We start from the raw sequence: 22,391 nt of genomic DNA on the forward strand, positions 1-22,391 counted from the left end.
TTAAGAATGGGAAAATATTTTTCGTGTTATAGAAACACAAGTGGAAGTCTGGAAGAACGAGAATTCATTCTTCGCAGTTAGTATAAATAGTCTTACTCATCTTAGCATTAGTCTGGATGTGTTGGCTATGATTTTGCGTTGTTTGGGTTCTTACTAATCATGTCTCACTGAACTTCTTACATTCCCCTTTTTGTCACTGTTGAAAAGAAAAAACAAAATAAGAAAAAAAAACAGGAAAGGAAAATCCCCTTACCCCTGACATCAATAGATGGTCGACAGATTAGTAGACTGGGTCGAGTTGTTCAAAAGTCGGTTAACGCTATCACACAGTATTAAAAGTTAACGGAAGTATCATTTTTTTTCTTGCATGTACAAAAATGTTTTTCCCTGCTTATTTTTTGTGTAGTTTGAGATTATTCAAGCTAAAAACTAAAGAACAAACAATATAAACAAAAAATCTCACCAAAAAGTTCAAAACTGAAATCAAAATTCTCAGTAATCCTGATTTAGCTTAATCGGGCATTGAACAGCCCAGCTGTCTTTCTATGGTTGTCTGGCCTCAAAAAAAATAGTTTGCCAGTTCATTTTAAAATATTTATTACATATATAACGCGTGAAACATTTTGACGAATTGTTGAGCAGTCAAACAAAATACAAAATGACCGGTTCTTTCTGATATAAACGCGAGGAAAAATTTAGAACAATTTTTCGTCAGACCTAATCTGTATCGACTTGGGTTTTTTTACCACAGCATGATGAACGTTCAGAAGGTTAACATGCTATATAGAAGGACCAGCGAGGATTGGCACGTACAACCTTCCTATTTTCATCTATTCGCTTTGTTACACAGAGGTGTTATAATCCTCAGTTGGAAAAAAGATGGCGACTGGTACATTTACCCATACTTCTTAGCATACGATAGCCTTAACAATACAGAAAAGTTCTGAAATCTTCAAATTCAGTATTCACAATTTCCTTAGTACAGGGACATATATTGCAAACATATCGCTCCCTTATGCCTAATGTACTGTATTATGTTCGCATAGTACTGTGGTAAAATGTTCAGCCACCATATTTTTTCCTATGGAGGATTCTCTCCTGGCCATGAAAAAATACGCGCCATTTTCTAACCGAAAAATCATTTCACTACGCGTTATCTTGTAACTAAATTCACGATCGCTGCCGATTTTAACACATTTACCTGCTAGTTTGCCTTTACCCGACATTTTTTTATTCGGGCATAAGCTGACCAATCCGAAGACGACGAAATTTATCAAAGAAAACACGGATTTTGAGTAAGCTCAAGATTCGACGTGCGAAACTAAAATACAAATCAAGTGAGGTTGGAGACTGCTTGTATAGAAGATCTAGCTGGGGAAATAAATTATAAACTAGATCGACTTAAGAAACACAAATTAGCTACAGCAATAATTTTTTATACTTTGTTGCCGCAGTGCGATTATCATATTACTGTTGATTGATACCTGAATGTTGTCTTGATCATCCATAGTCCTTTTCAAGCGGATTTTCCCGTCGTTTTGAACGGAAAGTCCAATAATGTCCAGCCTACAATTTCTTCTAGAGTAACAAACAGCGAATTTATAACCGTCTAGTACGCTGTGTGAAGGTATAAATCGACTACAGATCTAAACTTGTTTTCTCCACGAAGAAAGCATAGCTGGTGCATGTTGCAACCTAACGACCCCAGCACGTGCACGTGCAAATTTCATCGCGTTTGGGAGTAGCCATTTGCGTGTAGCTTTGATTGTTCTATGATACTGGTGCTGCTGATAACTTTTTTTTTCATTTTGCGGCCAATTTTGATGGGTGTCTCCACAAGAAAATGCTGACAATCGGCAGAAAAAGACGTTGAACGGTAATTAAACGTAACCAGAAACACAAACTAGCATGTTTAGTATATAGGTTCGTACATTTTTTTCACTTAACGTAGTTATCTACCATTGTGGCCCGGGTAGTTCAACACGTGGATAACGCTATCCACCGGATGGCGTGGCTTGTTCTGTTAACACTTATCCACTAGATAGCGATTTATCCGGTGGGTAGTGTTATTCAGCCTTCGAACAACTGGGGCTTGATCAAGAAAAATTAAAAGCAAACAAACAAAAAAATTAAAAATTAAAAACAAATATTTCCTTACTACTACCAGCTGAGCATTCCTGCCTGCCAGCAATGAACCATAATAAACATTTTCCCCGTCACCACCACCATGCTTAAAGGCTGGTTTCCACTAGCGCATAAACATAAGCACAAGCCGACATGCGCAGATGTAGCAAGATGCTGATAATTGGCATCTTTTGTTTGGAATATTTCCAACAAAAAGCGCTAATTATCAGCATCTTGCTGTATCTGCATATCCATGTCGGCTTGTGCTTATGTTTATGCGCTAGTGAAAACCAGCCTTAACTGCAGCCTGCTTAATTAATTAACCGGCGGGATCTTTCGTACCAGTGCTGAGTCAATTGTCTAGGCCTTTAATCTGGTTCTTGGTTATCTTGTCAGTAATCACGGGATTGCTGCCTGGGCTTCTGGCTCATCAAGGTGGTCTAAAAACGAAATGTCAAAATTTTATCTTCTTTCAACTTTTTTCGAAGTGATTGTGGTTTATATATACAGAAAACAGCTGTTTCCTCCCCCCCCCCCCCCCCCCGCCATGTCCTTTTGATAATTTACTAGACAATCTAGTTTTATTGGACACTTTGTGTATAGACTCTGTGAGCAGTCTCTCCTTTTCTCTAAAAGTTTTGGTGAAGAGCGAAAAAATTCAGCGAACGAACAAGATATTCGAGGGGCGAACGGCGAAGCTTTGCAGTCGCAACGTTTTACATATACTTAGTGTTTTTGCTTTGTTATTTACCGCTGCATTCGCTGAATTAAGCGCCGATATAAACTGAACTCATCTCTTTACTCATCATCAATTTACTGCTGGAAGATGAGACACTTGAAGCGCTGTTATGGACATACTGTGCTACATAATTTATTTTGGGTGCCCTGCTTCTGAATTTCTGTTTGAAAATATATAATAGAACTTCATAATATTCGTATTCCAATCTATGAAACGTAATGTCAACAAAGAATTTACTTCTATGGATCTCCTGAGCGTTATAATTAAAGGTGAAACGATTGACTAACAGTTTTCAAAAATTCTTCAATTTCTGGCCATTCTTATCTTTTTTTGTATTTCTTGTGTTATTGAAATATTCCTTAACCGTTTAAATTGGTTCTTGTTTTTATTTCACTCAATTTGCTGGCTCTTTTCTTATATCTAAATTTGGCTAAAATCTGTGACACAGTTCCTCAAACGAGCCATTAATTAAATAAGAAACTCAACCGAATCAGTCGCAAATCGCAAAATCTTCTGAAGAAGATAATGTTTCTTCTTTTAATGGCTTTGCTTCTTGAGCCTTTAACCCTGGAACTGAAACCAAATTGTTATTTTGAATGATCTGTTTATACAGATCTTTTTAACAAATCGTTTTAAAAAGTGCTTTTAGACTTGTATTTGCTTTTTATTATCGCCTAAGTGGGAAACAGAAAAGCTGTGATTGCCTTAAATAATCACAGCTTTCTCATTGTTTCCCTTTCAGGCGATAATACACGGGAAATTCAAATCTCCTCAACGAAGTTCATCAGCAGGATTTTCTGAAGAAGATAATATTGGAATTTTGTTAATCTACCCATTGTTTAAGAAAATGTTAAAAAAATGTTAAAATGTTGAATGTTTGTACTGAGTGGTCGATGACCCCTATTTTTCTTTTGATGGATCATTTTCTCTACCGATTTTCTACAGTTAGCGAAAAAATGAAGAAAATCGATCTACTAGAAGTTTGAATTTTTTGCAAGATGCACCATTGAATTCCGTTCTTTTTAGCGTTTGTCTGTGCGGCGGTTTCAAATGCCTCTTGAAGGGTTGTTTCGTGAAAAAGTTGGTAACATTTGGAATTATTTACGTAACAGACCCGCTTCTACAAAATATGACTAAGATCGCTTGCCTCCGTTGACTCACCTTCGATATTTTTAATTATAAAACCCTGTAGACCATGCTGAAGTACGCGGGCCACTCATTCAAACTCAGGGCAATTTTCCACACGCTTTATCTCTGAAACGAAGTCGGTGACCACCAATATTATTTGCATTTCTGACACAAGTATTTCATTATCTGACTGCAGTAAAAATTTAAAAAAAACTCCATCGACTGGAAAATTTTCGCGCGAATGTCCTTCAACTGAAAGAAATAAATATTTCAAATAAACAAACATAACAGGCGTGGAAATCCCAACTGGCGAACTGGCGAGAGGCAGACCAACTGGCTACTCACAAGCATGACAGAGGAGTTGAACTTAGGTCTATCGAGAAACAACTCCAGCATAGTGGTCAGAGTGGGATTTGAACCCGCGACCTTCGGAGTTCAAATCCGGCGCCCTAAACACTTGGCCACGCTGCCTCCATGATTTTTTTCAGCCATTAACGCTTAAACTGAAACCAAAGCGTTATTTTGAGAGATCTGCTTATAGAGATTTTCTTTGACAAATCATTTTCAAGCGCTTATAGTGTGGTATTTGCTTTTTATTATTCCCTTAGTTAGTAGAAACAAAAAAGGAATGATTAGGTAAAGCCATAAGTAACGGGAAATTCAAATCTTCTATTCTCAACGCAGTTTAAAGAATTTGCTGAAAAGGATAATTTTGAAATTTTCAGTTAATTTTGAAATTTGTTTTTCTTGTTGTTAGCCCTGAAACTGAAACCAAATCGTTAACGATCTGTTTAAATAAATCTTCCATGAGAAATCATATTTAAAAGTGCTTTAGTGTGATATTTGCTCTTCATTATAATTCCCTAAGTGGAAAAACAGAAAAGCTGTTATTGCCTTTAGTAATCCCAGCTTTTTGGCTTTTGACCTAGCAAGAATAAAAATATCTTCAACGCAGTTCAAAGTATTTGCTAAAGATGACTTTGGCATTTTGTTTAATTAGCCATTAATAACCCTGAAACGAAAATTAAACGCCGATCTGTTTATAGAAATTTTCCATGACTTTTAGACTGGTGTTTGCTTTTTATCATTGCCTAAGTGGGAAACAAAAAAGCTGTGACTACTTAGCCAATCGAAGCTGTTGGTGTATCACGTTCAATTTTATACAATATATTGTGTATAATAGTTTGGATCAATAGGTGATTTCAAGTTTTTTTTTAGTATGTATGTATCGTATTAAGTGAAATAATGTTCACAATTGAAAACTAATGGTTAAAAAAATTTCAGGTGCACTGGTAGATTATCTGTTAGTTTACATCGTTGACTCGACCTAACTCAATTATTCCATAACAATATCGTTATATTTGAAACGTCTCGGTGAGTTTTGACCCTAATTTCTGTGGCGTGAAAATTTAGAGTTTGGGTAGGTTCATAACCCTTTTAAACCCTAACGCTAACCCTAACCCTAATTCGGCCACTGTCTTTGATGCCTCATGATTTCACGTGGAAACAAGTTTAATCAATGTCAATATACTTATGCTAACAAACATTATTTACCCACGTTCACCGTTCGAGGATATTCATACTTTACTTGTCTTAGCAAAACTTCACCATGTTAAACCAAATTTTCAAGGTAGCTTTCGCCACCGGTACGTAATTAGGCAATGACTTCAGCTTGAGTTTTTCATTCACTCTAAAGATTTATACCGAAGCCATTAGAAAAGCTATCAGTAAATAAACTGCATCTTCTCACGGCTCAGTAAACATTTCAGCATTCAGCTGTGTTTAACTGCCAAACTGAAAGGTAGAAATCTAGATCACGTATCGATAAAAGAAAAAAGGCATAACAGCGGTTCGATAGTTTCTCAGCTATCACTGACCGGCACAAGACTCCCGGGAGTTGGTGTCCCACGATAGTCTAGTTTTCAGTGTCATTATCTCAGGTAAGTTAAAAAGAAGAGTGAACTGTTTTAATTAATACTTAAATTATCTTTAATTTTTTTTTTCTCGGCGGCGATGGTTTGCAAGGACTTAATAAAATGTTTGCAAACTAACTTGAAACACTAAGAGGTAAAAGAACTAAGTTCCTTCCATCAGTCTGTCTTTTTATTCCTGCGCGGTGCCCTCATAGTTAGTGCGTATTGAGCGGTCCGGGGTCATTGTGCAATGCCCTTCGGGCAAGACACTATACTCTCAAAGTGCTTCTCTCACTCGAGAGTATAAAGGGTATCAGTGATCTATAAGGGCACACTGAACACACTGCGCCGGAGAAATTCGAAAACGCACTAATCCGTCACGAAAAGAGAGCTTTCCGAAAACGATGACGTGACGATAATCATGTGATTTCCCTGTTCGCCAACACTCATAGGCCGTACAAACATGCAACGTGGATGATTTTGTTCAATGTCCTTTTGTTCCGACACATGCACAATTATACTGAACAAAATGCAGTACAAAAGCAAAAAATTCTAGTAAATTTAAGAAAACCTTTTGCGGGTGGCAAACACTATGAGATACTAAAACTGAACAAGAAGATCTTTAAGATCTTACAACCGCGCTTTTAAAAGTTAACTGTTTTGGTAGCATGAGTGATCCGAAGAAAAAAAAACGAAAAACAAATATCGGTTTTGAACCTATTTCCAGCAAATTTGGCACACTGCAAGCTGAGAAAATTACTCTATTTCCGGTCATCATTTTTCAGCTCTTTTCGTCATATCCCCCCCTCGGGAGGGTTTTGTAAAGTTAGCGAATTAGTTGCAAGCCACCGTAATGGTGATTGCTGTCGGCGAAGTGTTTATTTGCTAAAAAATTGCCGCCAAATCTTTCGGAGATGGAAGTCAGGACATTTGTAAGGATACAGAAAGTAATTTGGGACCAGTTGCTGACTTGTAAGGCTGAAATTATCCAGAAGTAAGGTTTTTTTAACGTGAACGTAACGAAGGCCACGCGGTGAATAAATTATCGGCTCTTCTCACTGTCTCGTTCTGTTTTTTGTTTCGTTCTCTTTTGGAGTCCGCCGAGGTCATTTTTTCGTCTAAATAACTTGAGAAAAGTTCGAAAAAGATGTTCCTCTTGAATTTTCAGCTTTCAGGCAATAATCCTGGATTTTTTTTGACCGAAACGTAGGTTCACTGGTTATGTTAATGTGTTTCGGTGGCTATGGGCGACCGTCGCTTCCTTTGTCGACTCACGCAATGAAGCTAGGTTACAAAAAAAATCTAATAATATTTAGTTCTGGTTTTGTTCGATTTCGTTGAAATTTTAATATGATGAAGCTGGATTGTTAACGAATAGATTTTAATACTGCCGATATGAGGTAGCTATTAACGCTAAAGTGATATATCGCTTCGATGTCAGGGTTTTGAAGAGATTTTTTTTGCAACGTGTAGGTTCGGCGTGATTTTGTAATCTGAGATTTCTGTTGATCCTGAAGAAACAAGGTTTGGCGAGTAAACATTACCGATTGCGTAATTCAAAGTTGGCCGAGTGGAGATCTGCGTCTGGTCTCCGACAAATAAAAAATAAAAATAAATAAACCAAGGGTAGAACATGAACCGCGCTCGGCCCATGGCCGCGCGGTTAACTATACATTAGACTTACAAAATATCATGATAAGAGACTATTTTCTCTTTTTCCCTGTTCACGTGCCTCCTTTGCATTGCAATATAATTCAAAATCTCTGTGAGACAATTCCAGGCAATGTTTGTAGTTTCTGCCCGAAATTGCCTCTCATCCAAGTTTAATTACAATGTAATACAAATTTAAAAAGCTATTATGTTATATAACTTTCAAATTAGACTCCGTAAAACTTTTTAGGTAAAATTACTTATGTCTCAATCGGTAGTGAGTTTTAGCACCAGAGGATAAAATGTAATGTATGTGTTCATATTGAAGTCAGGAAAGTTTAAAAAAGATCAACAAAGTATTCGTAGAAAGCAATTAAAACTTATAATGCCCTGAAACAATGTGAAGTGCCTTTTTGGATCTCTCAATGTAGCCAAGCTTGTCTCGAAAATACATACTCAGCCATGCGAAAGCCCAATACCACCTCATTTGGTAATCGTTTCGCTATTCCGGTTTCAATGCTAACAATCATTGAGTACAACTGATCGGTTCAGCGTAACACAATGCAACTCATACAAGCCTCTTTAGTTTAGACAAGTGCTGTTTACATTTCTGTCATTTCGAAGGTAGATTTGTCCAATTACCAGCTACCATTCCATAGCTATCAGGCAGCACTTCGATTATCTCCTATTTCAGACTCATTGGGTTTATTAATATGCTTTCGCTTGCTTTGTTTCACTGCAGTTTCTGTACTGGAGCAACGAAAACTGCGCCGCCACACCCGAGATAGGTGTCATTTCATAGTGAATACAGTGAAAATTAAAATGTCTATAAAATTGTTTCCGGAGCCCATCGCTCAAAGGCTATCAGTTGTTTCGCCAAGATATACTCAGGGTTACTAGCCTTGTTCTGATATCTTACACGCAATCAATATATTGAGCTTAGGTGCAATGTTGTAAACAACTACACGTAAAGAACTACAACGTCCCCTGTAGGCCTCGGAACAAACGACAGCAATGAACAGACCCAAGTTATGCTTTTTCAAACAAGGCCTCTCCACAAATATCACGTAAAATCGTTTAACTATCTCTCCGGAAATTCTCAAAAATGCTTCTAAATATCACAAAAAAAAAATTATAAATATCCCCGAAAACCTCTAAATACCTTTTATTTTTGCCCTCAAAATACATCGTTTTTGAATCACTTAGACCAAAACTTTCAAAATTTTATTGCAGCAATGGGAATTGGGGAGAAAGATTCAGGTACCTCGATATTTCCAGCATCTGCCATTTAGGAAAATTACTGCTTTAGCGCTTTTAGTGATATGGAATATATTTTTCGAGTTAATAATCGCTGAACTGGATTGTTTCTGGCACAGAACTGAATATTGATTCAATAAAAAATGCCATGAATATATCCAAATATCTTAATTTTCTAAATATCTTCTTATTTTCTGAATATGTCGGAAACCTTTAAATATCCCAAACAAAATCCGGATATTTGTGGAATTGAAGGCTTTAACGTGACTATGGCGAAATTTCTAGCTTAGGGATTACTTCCATAAACGAGTTCATGGCTCCACTTTTAAAGGGCTTACTTAAAATACCTCCCACGTGAAATATTTGCATATGCTAAACTCGATAAAAACCAACCCACTCCTGACACGTACATTTGGTCAAAAATGTATCGGCCCGTTGTTGATGAGTATCTATAAAAAGGGCTGTCAAGGAGTCGGCCTCAGCTTGTAGGGACAAGATCAGAAAAATAGGAAGACAACAAAAAGGTCTCTTTCACAAAGACGAAGAGGAGAGAGGTAAAAAAGTGAATAATCCTTAAAAAATTACTTCTTTCACATCAAACCGTTGCCATGCAGGCAAGGAAAGGAAGCTTGGCATTTAGTAGGAAAAATAATTATTCTGACAACGAAAGCCACAGTTTATTATAAGTCGACGAAAGTTTTCCTAGAAAAAAATCTGACGAATTTAAATACATGATTTATTCATACTTCTGGGATAGTTTTTTTATAGTTACATGTTGAGTGTGTCTCAAGAGTCTATTTAAGTGTCCCTCATTATGATGGTGCCATGTTCGTTTATACAGTGTGCTCCTGTCAAGTACACAGAATTTTAGTTTTCTGACAAACCAGTTTGAAAAATTCTCCCGCGTTCACATTTGGCTGCTCATTCAGTAATTAACGGATTCTTCCGATTTCAACTATTAGTTTGCTTTCCACAGATTTTAAAACAGTGTGGAAACGCAATGTCACTGCAATATATTTCAATATTTTTTTTTCCAGCTCTTTGGTTTTATTTGTTGCCAACTTTCTCATTGTTTTGATATGTATTTCTGATATTTAAAGATGTTTTATAACGAATAGCATGTTAGTTTATTAGTTTCGGATTATTTTTCTAATTTATCAACTATTTTCGATTTTGTGCACTAACGTACTTTACACGTGAGTAAAGTTATCTTGGAAATCTACAGAAATATACGTTGCAGCACATATTCAATATTTGACCCGGTGGGGGTGGGGTGTGTGTGATGAAACCGCGCCATAGGTGGGCGCTCTCTAACAAAAAAAACACTAAGCATAAACAAACCCGAGAAAACACGTAACAACTACATAAGTCTATAAGCATTTATTAAAACAAGTACACTAAAAAAACATTATACTTTAAATAGGGTCACTAACAATAATACAATAAGCTAAATAATTAACCTTAATTTATTTACAAGAATATAATAAACAAGCTAAATAGCTCAGCACACTTAATCTATTTACAAGAATATTCCTTAAAAAAAAGTTTCCGTAGTTCAGTTCAGTTAACCTTGCATATGAAGTCCTTGTCCTTGAACTTGACCCCAACAACGTTCCACCAACACATGGCACACAAAACGAACCAAACTCCCGTTTATTACTCCCACTTGTCAACTTACTTCTTTCGGTTACGTCTTCACTCAGTCCGGTATAATTCGACTTGACTTGTCCTGTTTACTCCAGCTGTCCGAATTACAACGGCCCTACTTCGACAGAACTTTACGCTTGTCCTTCGATTGCTTCGACCAGCTATTTAGCACTCGCGTTCCCCGGCAAATGGCTCTTTGTCGTGAATTTACGAATGGTTTACTGATGGCTTCGCAGTAATGAAAATGTGATTTCGGACGTGTTCCTGCCACTTTCTAATCTCGCTCGTTACTGCACTTCAACCTTCGTCTTCTACACACAGTAAAACCTCTCAACACGTATCACCCCAAAACCCTAAATATGCAAACGCGAGGTGTAAAATAAGAGAAAGGGAAAGAAAACTATTGGACAAAGATTGATTACAAGGGCATAGAACAGAACTGGTTACGCAATAAAAGAATATAAGTTATGTAATAGGTGCTACAGAATAAATACAATTTTAAAAGCTGATCCTATGGGAAGAAATTAAGCAGCTAGTTAATGAATAAGATCACACCTTAATAAATTTAATTCTTAATACTAAGCTTTCCATGACAGGATGGAAGAGAAAATGGGTTTGAAAATTACCCTCTTCCCCCTAAAAATGTTGAAAATATCCAAGGTTTATCTTGCGAAAATAAAGTGAGTTTAAGTTTGAGAATCGCATCTACAGTAAGTGACAAAAGAATGCGTACTTCACATCATAAAAGATCAATTAGCATGGGCTTTTGTTGTTTTTCCTTTGGCTGTATTTCAACTGGGTACTCGAGGGTTTGTCGTTAAAGACATCTGCACATGCGCTTTAATAGCCACAAAGTATAAAAGAGTGAATAACAACGAGGGTTTAAACACTGTTTACCTTGTGAAGCTAGACGGTTGATAAAGGATCAAGAGCAGAGCACGGACTTCAATTCTCTGAGACAGCTGGTGAGTAACTCTCCCATTTTCTACAAAAATGGCCGCCTTCGAATTCTAGTTGTCAAAACTAGGTTAAAACCTGCCTTGGCAAGGGAAAAGCCGACGAGTAATAGCTTTCTGCATGTGTGTCCGAAAGAAATCGTGCGAGGCTCTCCCAGTGCCAGTTTAATCTGAATAGCTGAATTTCTGGGACAGCTCGGACTACAAATAATGGTTTTGCACATTTAGTTCCGAGTGGAATTGTGCAAACCTCTAGCAGTCCCAGTTTAATTTGCCGGGATAGTAGAATTTCTGGGAAAAAATAAACTAAAGTGGAACCACGATGTTTCGAATCTTTAAGGAAAAGTTGGCTCAATAAATCAGGGAGAAAATTGCAATGTTCAACAGAGGGGAGTGGAACGACTTTTTGTTCGAACTATTGGCAAGTTTGACAATTCGGAGAGTTTTTTTACAGCCTTAAAGAAAAAGAGAAAAAGCTGATAAGAGAGATTTTCACATCGTTGTTTTGCAGAGAATTGCAGAACAATTCACAAGGATGTGAAAATCCCGTGAAGGCGACTATGGATTTTAATGAAGAAGAACAACGATACAACAAAAATGTTGTCGAACAGAAGACTAATAAGCACAACAATGAGATTTGCACGAGAATTTCACATCCGCGCCTTTGAATTGTTTTACAATACTCTGCAAGTCAACGATGTGAAATGGCCACTTTGTTTGTGTGTTTTTCTTCTACGGCGATCTTGGAGAAATTCTCTTTCTTTGGGAAAATGAGCGCTTACTAAACATTATCAGAGCTAGCTTTGTAACCGATAGACATATTAAGCATAACTAAGATTGTTAAAAAATTAAAGTATATCGACGAATATTTAAAATTGACGATGCAATTTAAATATGCGTCGTCTTTCGTCATCACTAGGGACCTTACGCAAACACGACGGCAACGGCAACGAGAACGTCGCCAAACAAAACTTCTAATGAGCAAAGCAATGGCTGTGCACGTGCGTTATAATTCTTGGTTCATTTATTTCTTTGCCGTCTTCTTCAAAACAACAACGTGAAATGAACAAGTTCTGCGCTGTCCAGAGAACGTGAACCACAACGGCTAATTTTTAGTATTTCTATTTGGAGCTGAATGTATGCATAGCATATTCAGCAGGGGCGAGTTTTAATACCGAGAGATATTAAATAAATCCAAATAAATGCGAAGTACCAAAGTAAAATAGAAACACAATATTTTTTTTTTTAGGGCGTTATCCTTGCCGTCGCCGTCGTATATACCTGAGGTCTCTACTGCCTTCACACCACGCCGGAAGAATTTAAAAAAGGAGATTTCACTCTGAAAACGCATCAAAATCCTTTTTCGTCTACACAGCGCCGGAGAAATTTGAAAACTCCACAATCACCGGTCATTTTGGATTTGTGTTTGAGGAAAACTCGGTCACGGAATATCACATGATTATCGTGACGTCATCGTTTTCGAGAAACTCACTATTCAAGACTTTCAAAATGCTTTCCGTCCACACGAAAACAAAAAACAGGTTTGGAGGGCGTTTTCGACAATGACTCAGTGACTCGCACATTTACAAAGCCTTTTCATAAATATACGAGTCAAACGAAGGTTTGCAAGTATTTTCAAACTTTCCAAATCTCTCTGAGAATATCTACATCAGCCCATCTGAATAAAAAGCGGCCGCTTTCTATCCTCCTTTACAGAAAAAAGCAAGAAGCTCTAGTGATACGACAAAACCGTGTCTGCAGAACCCGGTATAAACGACTTTAAGACAAATGGAATTTAGCATAATATTTGACTAAAATGTTTTAAACTACAAAACAATGAAGTACATGCTTCAATGAATGTAAAGAGAAAGTGTTCTTTCACATAAAGGATAAGGCAATTGTTTTTTAAATCCTACTGAAATAATTTCTGTTTTGGCTGTGAAAGAAAACTAGGCAGCAGGAAAGATACAAAAGAACGTGCATGCCGTATACTACAAACTGGATCGGGTAGCCATTGCAAAATTAAAGCTCTTTTGACACATAGTGTATAATTGTAATTTCGTAGTTATTGTTAATTTCAGAGTGAATTTCAGCTGTCGGAATTTGTAAAGAAATTATTTATTTCATCTAGCCAATTGCGTAAGATGGCAAGTATTTAATAAGCAATTACCTCTTTAAAGAAAGGTTAACGAAGTATTTATTTTGGACTAGGAAATACTCGCACTTCTAAAGGAAAACTTGCATACTACTCGTCTGATATATTTTCTTGTAGAATTCCTTGAACTCGAAAGTTCTAAAATCTGTTTGGTGACAGTATTTGGCAATTTCTCAGGTGTCAGTCGGTTAAAATTTCAGCCCAATTCTCACCTATCAACAAATTTGCGGATCTCGGCTATCAATTAGGGTCGCGCAAAATAGTTTCCAGCACTATCCAAGACTTCGATTTGCCATTGTAACCACCATTTATCAGTTGATGCTACTACCATCGTATGATTTTAAGGTGGTTCTGAAACCCATGTACATATTTTTTTTAGAACTTTGCCAAAAGTTGCGTCTTGTCCTACTTATGAAAATTTGATGAAATAAAAAATTTCACCGTGCCGTTTTTGAATTATAAGCTCTTAAGCCTATAATTAAGGGTGTTTTTAGCAGTTCATACTGTTGCTATGGTAACCTATTCTGTTACGAAAATGATAACAACCTGCTCACCAATGACTGGGAAGTTTTCTGATTCCATGATTGTAGCATCAAGTGATGAAGAGTTATTAAAATGACCCTTCTCAAACTCATTAATAATTCATCAAGTTAAAACAAAGAAAATCACGACCGTAAAGGAGGTTTGGATTCCCGGTCTTACTATAGATTTTGACGATTTTACTTCTCCGTTTACTCCTTATTTTTTGTTTCGATTGAGAAGATATATCAAACACTCGAGAGAGTGTTTCATCAGCTGTCCAAACACCTAGAATTTTGCCAAAAACACTTCGCCCCACGTCGTATTTTCTACTGTCTTCTCGGTGTTTGGATATCCCGATAAAACACTCTCTCGAGTGTTAGATACATTACATCAAAATCTAACTCTTGGAAAGCGCTGAAACTGTTTTAAGCTACCTTAAAGAACGTTAACGCATGCTTCCTCAGCTGAGAGATTATTTTTATCCGATTCTCAGGAATGGGTTAAACCCCATCCAGATTCTCTCTTCTACGTAAACCCCTAGGCTCGATTGCGGAATTGACTTTTCTAATTAATCGCTAACACCGTGTCCCTTTTTTGTCCTAGGGTCAACATGAAAATGAAAAACGTTGTTTTGTTGTTCCTGCTTGTTTTAACCCGAGGTAAGTTTAACATTCTTTAGAGAAGCACCAAGATAAAAGCACTGACTGGAATCAATTTCTAGTGTAGTGTTTCGCAAGAAACCTTCAATTTTGTCATGGCTTAGTGCAGGCATCACTTTTTGTGTGTGTGTGTGGGGGGGGGGGGGGGGGCGGGGGGGGGAGGTGGATTTGAAATATTACAGAGAAGTGGAACAGATGGAAACCGCAGGGTATTTCGTTCCTCTTACAAATAAGGTAACTTTTAAGAATTCAAAGTGGAAATTATTTAAAAAAATTCACCTTAAAGAATACTCAACCACCGAAAGAGAGAAAATCAATGTGTTGAAGGCATTAATTTATTTGTGACAACAATGGACCTAACGCATTTTACCAAACAGCTTAGTAACAGAATGTTAAACAACTCACGTCTTCTATATAAACCCGATTGAAAACAACTCACTTACATTATCCTGTACTTTCGTCAGCTACGACAGCTCTTAACCCATGCAGCAACTACAAGAGCCTCAATGCAGCAGACCGCCTCGAATCTTTCACTGGACAAAGCCCAGTCCGATGTGATCAGAGAGATATCACCCCTGGATGGTATCGTTTTACTGGTGTTGCTGGTAACCCAAAGATGCCCACTACATGCCCACCTGTGCGTCGTTGTGGAACGCATGCCCCGGGATGGATCAAAGGACAACATCCTTCTGTGGCAGACGGTGAAGTGACCCGTGAAATTTGTTATCACTGGTCAAACAATTGTTGTCGGTGGAAAAACAACATTAAAGTCAAGAACTGCGGCGCCTTTTACGTGTATGAGTTGCAGAAAACGCCTGCATGTTCGCTTCGATACTGTGGTGAGTATCAGCGTTCTCAGATAACGTGAGACAATTAGACAATAGACATTGAAAAGAGAGAAGTGACTGTAGTAAGGAAAGACATAAAATGGATTCAATAGTCATATCAAATAAGAATACAACCGTATCGACGGCAGCTTCCTGGTAGGCTTCGAGGTCTTAAAAACTCTACTCTGGACCTAGAGAAAGCATTCTAGCTTCGTATCTATTCTTTCATTCCGACATTTGTTTTTATCTAAGATGATTTTTCCGTGAAATTTGTTAAATAATAGGCTGCAGTATGCAGTTCTAGAGACTGAAGCTGTTCTAAAACTAGATTATATTGGTACATTTATATTGGTATATTTATATTTTTAATTTAGATCTTAAAATATTGATAATAAGTATCTTATAATTCTTATTCGAGGACCACAGGTTTATCAGTTGTATAACTATTAAGTGTAAACGCTCTTTAAATAAAGTTTCATTGATTGATTGATTGATCGATTGATTAACATCTATTATTCCAACAGTTGCATCTAATTCTAATAACCCATGCAGCAACTACAAGATCCTCAGTGCAGCCGACCGCCTCGAATCTTTCACTGGACAAAACCCAGTCCGATGTGATCAGAGAGATATCACCCCTGGATGGTATCGCTTTACTGGTGTTGCTGGTAACCCAAAGATGCCCACTACATGCCCACCTGTGCGTCGTTGTGGTACACATGCTCCAGGATGGCTCAAAGGGCAACATCCTTCTGTGGCAGACGGCGAAGTGACTCGTGAAGTTTGCTATCATTGGACAAACAATTGTTGTCGGTGGAAAAACAACATTAAAGTCAAGAACTGCGGTGCCTTTTACGTTTACGAGTTGCAAAAAACACCTGCATGCTCTCTTCGATACTGTGGTGAGTGTCGATGTTCTTAGATAACGTGAGACAATTAGGCAAAACAAATATTGAAAAGAGAGAAATCACTGTAGTAACGAACGGCATGGAGTGCATTTAATAGTCATATCAATTGAAACAGTACAACGATATAGATGGCAGCTTCTCGGCAGGCATTCAGGTCTTGCAAACGCGATCTAACACTTCTAGTCTGGACCTAAAGAAACCATTCTAGCTTCCTATCATTTTTTTTCATTTCAACATTTCTTTTATCTAAAATGATTTTTCCTTGACTTGTATCAAATAATAGGCTGCAGGACGCAGTTCTAGACAGTAAAGCTGTTGTAAAACTAGATTAACATCTACTATTTCAACAGTTACGTCATCTAATGATCCATGCAACAACTACAAGAACCTCAATGCAGCCGACCGCCTCGAATCTTTCACTGGACAAAGCCCAGTCCGATGTGATCAGAGAGATATCACCCCTGGATGGTATCGCTTTACTGGTGTTGCTGGTAACCCACAGATGCCCACTACATGCCCACCTGTGCGTCGTTGTGGTACACATGCCCCAGGATGGATCAAAGGACAACATCCTTCTGTGGCGGACGGCGAAGTGACTCGTGAAGTTTGCTATCATTGGACAAACAATTGCTGTCGGTGGAAAAACAACGTTAAAGTCAAGAACTGCGGCGCCTTTTACGTCTATGAGCTGCATAAAACGCCCGTGTGCTCGCTTCGATACTGTGGTGAGTGTTGACGTTCTTAGATAACGTGAGGCAATTAGACAATAGATATTGGAAAGAGAGAAATCACTGTAGTGACGAAAGGCATGGAGTGCATGTAACATTGATACCAATTGAAACGGTACAACCGTATTGATGGCAGCTTCCTGGTGGGCTTTGGAGTCTTCCAAACTCAACCAGACATTAAAAGAACACTCAAGATTTCTATCTATTCTTTTGTTTCAGCTTATTTAATCTAATATGATTTTTTTCCTTCACATTTGGAAAATATAAGGCTGAAGCATGGACTTGTGTGCACAGTAAGTGTTTTAAGGCTTCGTTAATATCTATTATTTCAACAGTTGCATCTAATAACCCATGCAACAACTACAAAACCCTAAATGCAGCCGACCGCCTCGAATCTTTCACTGGACAAAGCCCAGTCCGATGTGATCAGAGAGATATTACCCCTGGATGGTATCGCTTCACTGGTGTTGCCGGTAACCCAAAGATGCCCACTACATGCCCACCTGTGCGTCGTTGTGGTACACATGCCCCAGGATGGATCAAAGGACAACATCCTTCTGTGGCAGACGGCGAAGTGACTCGTGAAGTTTGCTATCATTGGACAAACAATTGTTGTCGGTGGAAAAACAACATTAAAGTCAAGAACTGCGGTGCCTTTTACGTCTATGAGTTGCAGAAAACGCCTGCATGTTCGCTTCGATACTGTGGTGAGTGTTGACGTTCTTAGATAACGTGAGACAATTAGGCAATAGACGTTGAAAAGAAAGAAACCACTGTAGTGACAAAAGGTATGGACTGAATGTAATAGCCATGACGAATGAAACAGTGCAAACGTATCGATGGCAGCTTCCTGGTAGGCTTTGAGTTCTTACAAACTCAACCTGACATTAAAAAAAGTCTCGATTTCTATCTATTCTTTCATTTCAACTTATTTTTATCTAAGATGATTTTTTTCCCTTAACATTTATTGAATATTACCCTGTAGCATGGAATTCTGCACAGTGAAAGTGTTTTTAGGTTTCGTTAACATCTGCTATTTCAACAGTTGCATCTAATGACCCATGCAGCAGCTACAAGAGCCTCAATGCAGCCGACCGCCTCGAATCTTTCACTGGACAAAGCCCAGTCCGATGTGATCAGAGAGATATCACCCCTGGATGGTATCGCTTTACTGGTGTTGCTGGTAACCCAAAGATGCCCACTACATGCCCACCTGTGCGTCGTTGTGGTACGCACGCCCCAGGATGGATCAAAGGACAACATCCTTCTGTGGCGGACGGTGAAGTGAGTCGCGAAGTCTGCTATCATTGGACAAACAATTGTTGTCGGTGGAAAAACAACATTAAAGTTAAGAACTGCGGTGCCTTTTACGTGTATGAGCTGCAAAAAACGCCTGTGTGCTCGCTTCGATACTGTGGTGAGTGTTGACGTTCTTAGATAACGCGAGACAATTAGACAATAGACATTGAAAAGAGAGATATCACTGTAGTGACGAAAGGCATGAAGTACATGTAATAGTCATACCAACTGAAACAGTACGACCGTACTGATGGCAGCTTCCTGATAGGCTTTGAGGTTTTGCAAACTCAACCTGACGTGAAACAAAACACTCTAGCTTCGTAACTGTTCTTTCATTTCAACTTCTTTTTTTCTCTAAGATGTCTTTTTTGCTTGACATTTGTCAAATAATAGGCTGCAGTATGTAATTCTGCACAGAGAAAGTGTTTTTACGTTTCGTTAACAATTGTTATTTCCACAGTTGCATCTGATAACCCATGCAGCAACTACAAGAACCTCAACGCAGCCAACCGCCTCGAATCCTTTACTGGACAAAGCCCAGTCCGATGTGATCAGAGAGATATCACCCCTGCCTGGTATCGTTTTACTGGTGTTGCTGGTAAACCGCAGATGCCCACTACATGTCCACCTGTGCGTCGTTGTGGTACACATGCCCCAGGATGGATCAAGGGACAACATCCTTCTGTGGCAGACGGCGAAGTGACTCGCGAAGTTTGTTATCATTGGACAAACAATTGTTGTCGGTGGAAAAACAACATTAAAGTCAAGAACTGCGGCGCCTTTTACGTGTATGAGCTGCAAAAAACGCCTGCATGCTCGCTTCGATACTGCGGTGAGTATTAACGTTTCATAAAGACATACACATGTTAGGTAATATAGAGGTACTTTCAAAAGAGAAAGAATAACTTGCTTGAAACACTCATATAAACTGAAACATTTCACTAGTGCCGCTTGACATACAAACACGACTTTTTCACGTTACGAACTAGACATTCCTCCCTAACCACAACCTTAACATTGCCTTTTCCTTTATTTCTACGAAACCTTATCTTGAACAACCTTTCCTTGACCTTTTTTTAAATAGCCTCCAGTTTGAAAATTTAGTCAATGAAGGTGACTTCATTGGTATTTATTATTCCAACAGTTGCATCTAATGACCCATGCAGCAACTACAAGAGCCTCAATGCAGCGGACCGTCGAATCACTTTCACGGGTCAAAGCCCAGTCCGATGTGATAAGAATGATATCACCCCTGGCTGGTATCGCTTCACTGGTGTTGCTGGTAACCCAAAGATGCCCACTACATGCCCACCTGTGCGTCGTTGTGGTACGCATGCCCCGGGATGGATCAAAGGACAACATCCTTCTGTGGCAGACGGTGAAGTGACTCGTGAAGTCTGCTATCATTGGACAAGCAATTGCTGTCGGTGGAGAAACACCATTAAAGTCAAGAACTGCGGTGCCTTTTACGTGTATGAGCTGCAAAAAACGCCTGTATGCTCGCTTCGATACTGTGGTGAGTATTAAGGCTTCATAAAGACATGCACATGTTAGGTAATATAGAGACTACTGCTATATTATGTTAGTATACCATGGCTAATTAAAGCAATAAACCAGAGAAATGCAGGCATTTTCCTTTATTAAACTTCCCTCAAAGAAATGTGTCTGGTACAACGATCAACAGCGAATCCGATTATAAGAAACTTTATTGCGTGGTGTATCATCTTCAGTTATTTAAAATAATCGATTATAATGACGTCATTGGTGTTACCGTGGTTAATAGAGGGAAATGGCTAGGAAACCTGGCAAAGTTCTTTGTTGTATGTTTTTGTTGGCTCTTTTGGGGGTTGACCCTGGCAAAATACAAAAGGTGGTAAAATGTGCTCATACAACTAACCAATAGAAGCATTACGATTATGTAATTCACGCATAGTCAATGAGCAAAAAACAAATTACGTGCAGGGTGAAGGACCTTCCAACATAAATCGTAGCCTTTTTGTTTGCTTCGTTGATATTTTTCGGTCTTCCTAACCATTTCCTTCTATTAGCTATGATGTTACTAATGCAAATAGAAGGATTAGCGGCCACCAGAATTGTATTGTATATTGAAATTTGAAAAAAATGATCAATATTTTTTTTTAGCCACAGAAAGAAAACAAATGACTTTCATAGTAATGTCAATTCACGTCACAGTGACACCAAAATATCTGTAAATAGTTGAATTCATCTCTGCATCATTCTGTAATACTTTAATGGCGACAGCATGAGCGGTTTTGTAATTGCCAGGGTTAGGGCCTCTGAAGCTCCCCTCTCCGTCCCTGAAAGTCTTAAGATTTAGGGTTACAGAACAATTCCAACGTTGTTATAAGCGTTTAACCTCTTTAATGTTGTGGCCTTTGTACAGGGAAAGTGCTGCTTAATTAACTAATTATATCTTAATTGTGCGAGCTCGGTTATTCCCAGCAACAATCTGAGTTTCGGTTCTCACGCAAAACAGCTATTCTGGATTTTGTCGAGGGTGAGCGGTTGGCCTTGGCTTTCCTTTGTCATGATAAACGGCACTAATTCGCTCCGTTCTCACTTAGATTTACCCTTTTTGATTATCATGTTCTAGAGCAATGTAATTTGTTACTTAAAACGAAGTCAAATCAAAACTGGGATAGTAAACCGAGAAGCTACAAGTGTGGCCAAAATTGAGGAAGATTGAATAGGATTTGGGAAAGGTGCGGTAGTCGATTGTTGCTATTGCATTTGAAGAGAATTGATTCCTGTGTTGTTTTCTGTTCCGCAGCTGCACCTTGAATGGTCTGTCGACGCAGCTCAGACACTTGGCTTAGTGAGGCTTAGAGAGCCACACGTTCATTTGTTTGATAACTGTCAAGTGTCACTCTTGAAATAAAGTTTGCTTGCTTGCTTGACTGATTGATTGATTGATTGTTTGATTGACTGACTGATTGATTGACTGATTGAATGATTTGACTGATTGACTGATTGATGGACTGATTGATGGACTGATTGATGGACTGACTGATGGACTGACTGATGGACTGACTGATGGACTGACTGATGGACTGACTGATGGACTGACTGATGGACTGACTGATGGACTGACTGACTGACTGATGGACTGACTGACTGACTGATGGATTGATGGATCGATAGATTGATGGACTGGTGGATTGACTGATTGACTGATTGACTGACCGACGGACTGACTTTCTGACTGTTTGAGTGATTGACTGATTGCCTGAAACGACGAACTCGAAACTTTAAGCTAAACTTTTCAAGATGCGTATAACGTAGTGTAGTTCCATTAAGGCACTTTAACAATGAACGATGGGTGCTTCTCATTTGACCAAAATTCCGGTCTGTGACGGGGGAAAATGATACAGAATGGTAAAATACGTGGGTGAACGTTATGAAAATTTCTTAGAAAAGTCGCTGGAAAATCCAAGAATTGTAGAATTCCATAAATAAGAACCATTGAACCGAGATTTTTGGCGCATTCCACGACCAAAATCAAATGGAACGGAAATTCCGGGTAAGAAAAATTCAAATAGTTTGGGGTATATCTCGAGATAATAGTTGCTTTCTTTTCTAAAAATGTTTTCTTTTTGGGAAATTATGAACAAAATCTGTTCCATTCGCCACTAAATACTTAGCGGAAATTCGAACCGTAAGTTTTGGTCAAACGGAAACTGCTCATAGCTTGTTCCAAAATTCTTCTGTTCATTGCCCGCGCGCTTGCAAGATATTTTACCCCCGAAATATCGCATTGAAAAAGTAGTTTCCAGCCGTATATCAGAATGGAGCGGTCCGGAAGGCGGGTTTACTGAATTTTGAGACATGAATATTTCAGGATTTATTACACCAGGCCCG

General features: G+C 38.4%; 2 protein-coding genes across 2 annotated transcripts in view; one reads left to right on the top strand and one right to left on the bottom strand.

The window, feature by feature from the left end:
* LOC149097048 (uncharacterized) overlaps window positions 1-22,391 on the bottom strand; it is a 347,996-nt gene that overhangs the window by 272,600 nt on the left and 53,005 nt on the right. The window lies entirely within an intron of this gene.
* Window positions 9,302-21,430, top strand: LOC110048348 (uncharacterized). The gene is made up of 10 exons (XM_089280093.1): window positions 9,302-9,365; window positions 14,695-14,750; window positions 15,215-15,589; window positions 16,102-16,479; window positions 16,836-17,210; window positions 17,549-17,920; window positions 18,259-18,630; window positions 18,973-19,344; window positions 19,657-20,028; window positions 21,304-21,430. Exons 2-10 carry the CDS (start codon window positions 14,702-14,704, stop codon window positions 21,312-21,314), a joined length of 2,676 nt encoding a protein of 891 aa, XP_089136219.1. The 5' UTR covers window positions 9,302-9,365; window positions 14,695-14,701; the 3' UTR covers window positions 21,315-21,430.

The sequence above is a fragment of the Orbicella faveolata genome, unplaced genomic scaffold, assembly GCF_042242905.1.
Source record: "Orbicella faveolata isolate gen_17 unplaced genomic scaffold, um_ofav_v1 contig_47, whole genome shotgun sequence".
NCBI lineage: Eukaryota > Metazoa > Cnidaria > Anthozoa > Scleractinia > Merulinidae > Orbicella > Orbicella faveolata.

What these genes read in the sequence shown, in the direction of transcription:
- LOC110048348 (XM_089280093.1), top strand. Translation starts at nt 14,702, where the DNA reads ATGAAAATGAAAAACGTTGTTTTGTTGTTCCTGCTTGTTTTAACCCGA. An exon ending in ATGTTCGCTTCGATACTGTG is followed by an intron (nt 15,590 to 16,101) that starts GTGAGTATCAGC and finishes TTATTCCAACAG; the next exon opens with TTGCATCTAATTCTAATAAC. An exon ending in ATGTTCGCTTCGATACTGTG is followed by an intron (nt 17,921 to 18,258) that starts GTGAGTGTTGAC and finishes CTATTTCAACAG; the next exon opens with TTGCATCTAATGACCCATGC.